Source organism: Sinocyclocheilus grahami, unplaced genomic scaffold (genome assembly GCF_001515645.1).
Source record: "Sinocyclocheilus grahami isolate Dianchi unplaced genomic scaffold, SAMN03320097.WGS_v1.1 scaffold898.1, whole genome shotgun sequence".
NCBI classification, from domain to species: domain Eukaryota; kingdom Metazoa; phylum Chordata; class Actinopteri; order Cypriniformes; family Cyprinidae; genus Sinocyclocheilus; species Sinocyclocheilus grahami.
In genome coordinates this window covers 374,715-378,680 of record NW_015506077.1, presented here as the reverse complement: position 1 = coordinate 378,680, position 3,966 = coordinate 374,715, and the positions used below count along the sequence as shown (strand labels likewise).

Genomic DNA, 3,966 nt, shown 5'->3' with positions numbered 1-3,966 from the left:
GTTCATATTGTCTTCCAAAACACTTTTGCTGCTATTGAGGTGGGATACAGGTAAGATTAGGGACAGGTTTGGTGGTATGGGTAGGTTTAAGGTGTAAGGGATGTGTAATTATAAATGTAATTACAGAAATTAGATGTAATGCAGGTATTTTTTTTATGTAAATACATCGTAAAAACATTTATGAACAAAATAAGTGCATTGTACCAAATAATTAATTTACATGTAAGTACATAGTAGTTAAGGCCACCTAATATAAAGTGGGACCTAAATGAATACTGTTTGTGTGTACTAACAAGGCATAAAAGTGTTCGGGATTATTTTGCCCACAATTTTAAATGTTCCTGAAAGTTACGCCTCAGAATGAATGAATTAAAAAAAGAAGAACAAACCTAATCAACAATCACACTTGCAGAAAGTACATATTTTTTCCTCAAAATGCACCTAAAATGCAAAATAACAAGGGATAGGCCTACTAAGTATCGATTTCAAAAACCATAAACAGTCATTTCTGTATATTCACTGTGTGAAAATGAACAGGTTAAATAGCCTATAATAAAAAAAATTAAATATTAAATACATTTTATGTTCTCATGTGCTTTTTTTGTGTGTGATTTTGTAAAGTCGTAATTTTGTTATGATATAATACTGTTTTGATCTGTTTGCAGTAGTTACTATTTAGTTTTTCATAGTGATTTTTGTTGAATTGTATTAGCCTAAAGCTATGGGTCAGTTTGCAAACAAATATAATTAGGCCTATTAATTAAGATATTATTTGAAAGCCACAACAATTAAAAAAAATATTGCCCCCCTTTTTTAATACGTAGATAATCACAGTTACGATTTAAATTATATTTTGAGCACTGAACTAGGGTATGATTTCAGAAATCTGGTCACCCTAACATATTTTCTTGAAAGATAAAGCCTTATTGAAACTATGTCATGTTTCCGGTAGTAAATGTTGGGTTGTGTTTCTCTCTAGTGGTAAGATGCAACATAACAAGTCAAGGCATTGAGTGATTCAACACGAGAACAGATGAATTATTGATAGGCTGCAAATAACCTTGATTCTTGACAGAAAGTTCAAGAACTTTCCGATTTGCTGCCGTTGTATGAAATGAGTGCGATCCTAATTAATGCACATGGAAAATGAGGAAAAATCAAGAGTAGAGAATAAAATTCAAGGCATTATTTATTTCAAAAGTTAGATTCACAGCTCCATCATGTCACCATCAGCAACCCCAGTGATGCATAGCATTAACATTCAAGAAGTTTCCAAATATGGTTGTTACGTAAAACTCGATAGGTCATGTATACACACATTTTTAAAAAAAATCAGCATTATAGCTCTGTGTCAGTGATGTAGTTTAATTAAATTAAGCAAATATCAGTTTATAACATATTACTTCTTAACCATTCCCCAAATCCATTTTTGGTTGATAATGTATTAATCACGGCAAAAATGTAAACTACTAGTTTTGAAATGTGTTTGGTAACAAATTGCAGAGGTTCACAACTCCAGTAATTGAAAAACTAGAAACAGCCTCAAACATAGACATATGTTTTAAAAGGATCTATTGGATAAAGTAGTACATTTTTAACAGTAACCGTTTCCGAACTCAGCAGTATCCTTGTACAACAATGTTTGATTAGCAAGTCTGACAAAAGAAATGCTTAATATTCAAGAAAATGCTGCAGTTTAAGATATATATACTCTTTTGCTGTGACATTTGGAATCTAGCAAAGCTATATTATTATTACTAAAATACAATTATTTAAATTGTACATTTGTAAAGGTCACATATTTGTTGCATTACATTTATGCAGATTTTCCATTGATTTTGGGGTGAAATCTAACCCTGACATTTCTTCAAGAGATTCGTCATCAGGAGAAAATTATAATTCTGAAAGCAAGTTTGCCATTTGTTGTTCTGTGCTGAATTGCACTTACACACTGAAAACTACAGCATTATAGCTGTAAAGCAAGACTAGGACATTTTCAGACTTAAACTACTGGATTTAATTAGAATAGGTCAGATCTTGGTTGTTAGTTTTTCCACACGTAGGAGAAACGCTTTTGAATGTGCAATTAAACTGGAATGAAGGACAGACATTCTCCTTCCCGCTATCTTCACAAGCTCAACAGAGGGTCTCTCCAGAAATAAAGCCACAGCACAGGTAGTTCTCAGCCTGGGACTCAGGGCTTGAGTTTGAGCCAGGGGTGAACTATAGTGAGGATGGACAGGACGGAGGACGTGAGGCCGCAGGCCCCCACAAAGCCCGAGCCCGTGGGGTACAGGCCCAGCCGGTCCAGCGGGATGAAGACGTCACACAGGTTCTTCAGCAGGTCCAGGAGCAGCGGAGGATTGTTACGCAGCACCGTGATCAGGAGCTGGAACTGCTTGTTGAGTCCGGCTGACAGCGCTGAGGAGGGTGACGGGGTCAGAGGGAGCTCTCCTCCGTTCTCTGGGCTCGGCGTGAGGGAAGACGGACTGCAGTTAAAGCTTTTAGCTGCACTGCTGCGGGACTCTCTCTCCATCAGCAGACGGGTTTCATACGCATCTCGTGTTAGATTGAGGATAAGCGCGAACAAGTAGAATCTGTTAGCAGGAAGCGAGAAAAAGTCGGGTTATTAGATTGCGAATTTCATGCTGTGTTCAAAATATTTAATGAAATGCAATCATCTCCATTAAAATGCAAACGAAATAAAAAATCCAGGAACATTGCTGATGGCTAATGCAAATTCAATCACGGATTTGAACCAAATTTTCACCTGCAAAATCAATTAAACAAAAAAATAAGCAAAATAAATGTAAACATATATATACACACTACCGGTCAAAAGTTTGGGATCAGTAAGACTTGTAATGTTTTTAAAGAGGTCTCTTCTGCTCGTCAAGGCTGCATTTATTTGATCAAAAATAGTAATCTTGCAAAATGTTATTACAATATAAAATAATGGTTTCCATTTTAATATCATTTAAAATATATTTTATATAAGCTGAATTTCCATCAGCCATTACTCCAGAATAAAGTGTCACATGATCCTTAAGAAATCATTCTAATATGCTGATTTATTGTTAGAATTATCAATGCTGGCAACAGTTGTGCTGCCAAATATTTTTGGGGGGAAACTGCAACTGAACCTTTTTTTTCAGGATTCTTTGATGAATAAAAAGTTAAAAAGAACAGCATTTATTCAAAATATAAATCTTTTCTAACAATATAAATCTTTACTATCACTTCTTATCAATTTAACACGTCCTTAGTAATCTTGCAAAATGTTATTACAATATAAAATAATGGTTTCCATTTTAATATCATTTAAAATATATTTTATATAAGCTGAATTTCCATCAGCCATTACTCCAGAATAAAGTGTCACATGATCCTTAAGAAATCATTCTAATATGCTGATTTATTGTTAGAATTATCAATGCTGGCAACAGTTGTGCTGCCAAATATTTTTGGGGGGAAACTGCAACTGAACCTTTTTTTTCAGGATTCTTTGATGAATAAAAAGTTAAAAAGAACAGCATTTATTCAAAATATAAATCTTTTCTAACAATATAAATCTTTACTATCACTTCTTATCAATTTAACACGTCCTTGCTGAATAAAAGTGTTAATTTCTTTCAAAAAAAGAAAGAATTAAAATGTACTGACCCCAAACTTTTGAACTGTAGTGTATATTGTTAGTTTCCAGCACTGATAATAAAGCAGTATATTAGAATGATTTCTTAAGGATCATGTGACACTGAAGACTGGAGGAATGATGCTGAAAATTCAGCTTTGATCACAGCAATAAATTACATTTTAAAGTATATTAAAATAGAAACCATTATTTTATATTGTAATAACATTTTGCAAGATTACTGTTTTTATTTCTGCATTTTTGATCAAATAAATGCAGCCTTGACGAACAGAAGAGACTTCTTTAAAACACATTACAAGTCTTACTGATCCCAA

At 33.7% G+C, this 3,966-nt stretch overlaps 1 protein-coding gene across 1 annotated transcript in view; it reads right to left on the bottom strand.

Annotated features, from left to right (window-relative positions):
* Positions 1-1,183: 1,183 nt before the first annotated feature.
* The window catches only part of LOC107563923 (peroxisomal membrane protein 11B-like), an 8,245-nt gene continuing 5,462 nt past the window's right edge, over positions 1,184-3,966 (bottom strand). The window contains exon 4 of the mRNA XM_016248910.1: positions 1,184-2,597. Within this exon, the coding sequence (XP_016104396.1) occupies positions 2,195-2,597 (403 nt within the window). The 3' untranslated portion in view covers positions 1,184-2,194. The remainder of the gene's footprint in view (positions 2,598-3,966) is intronic.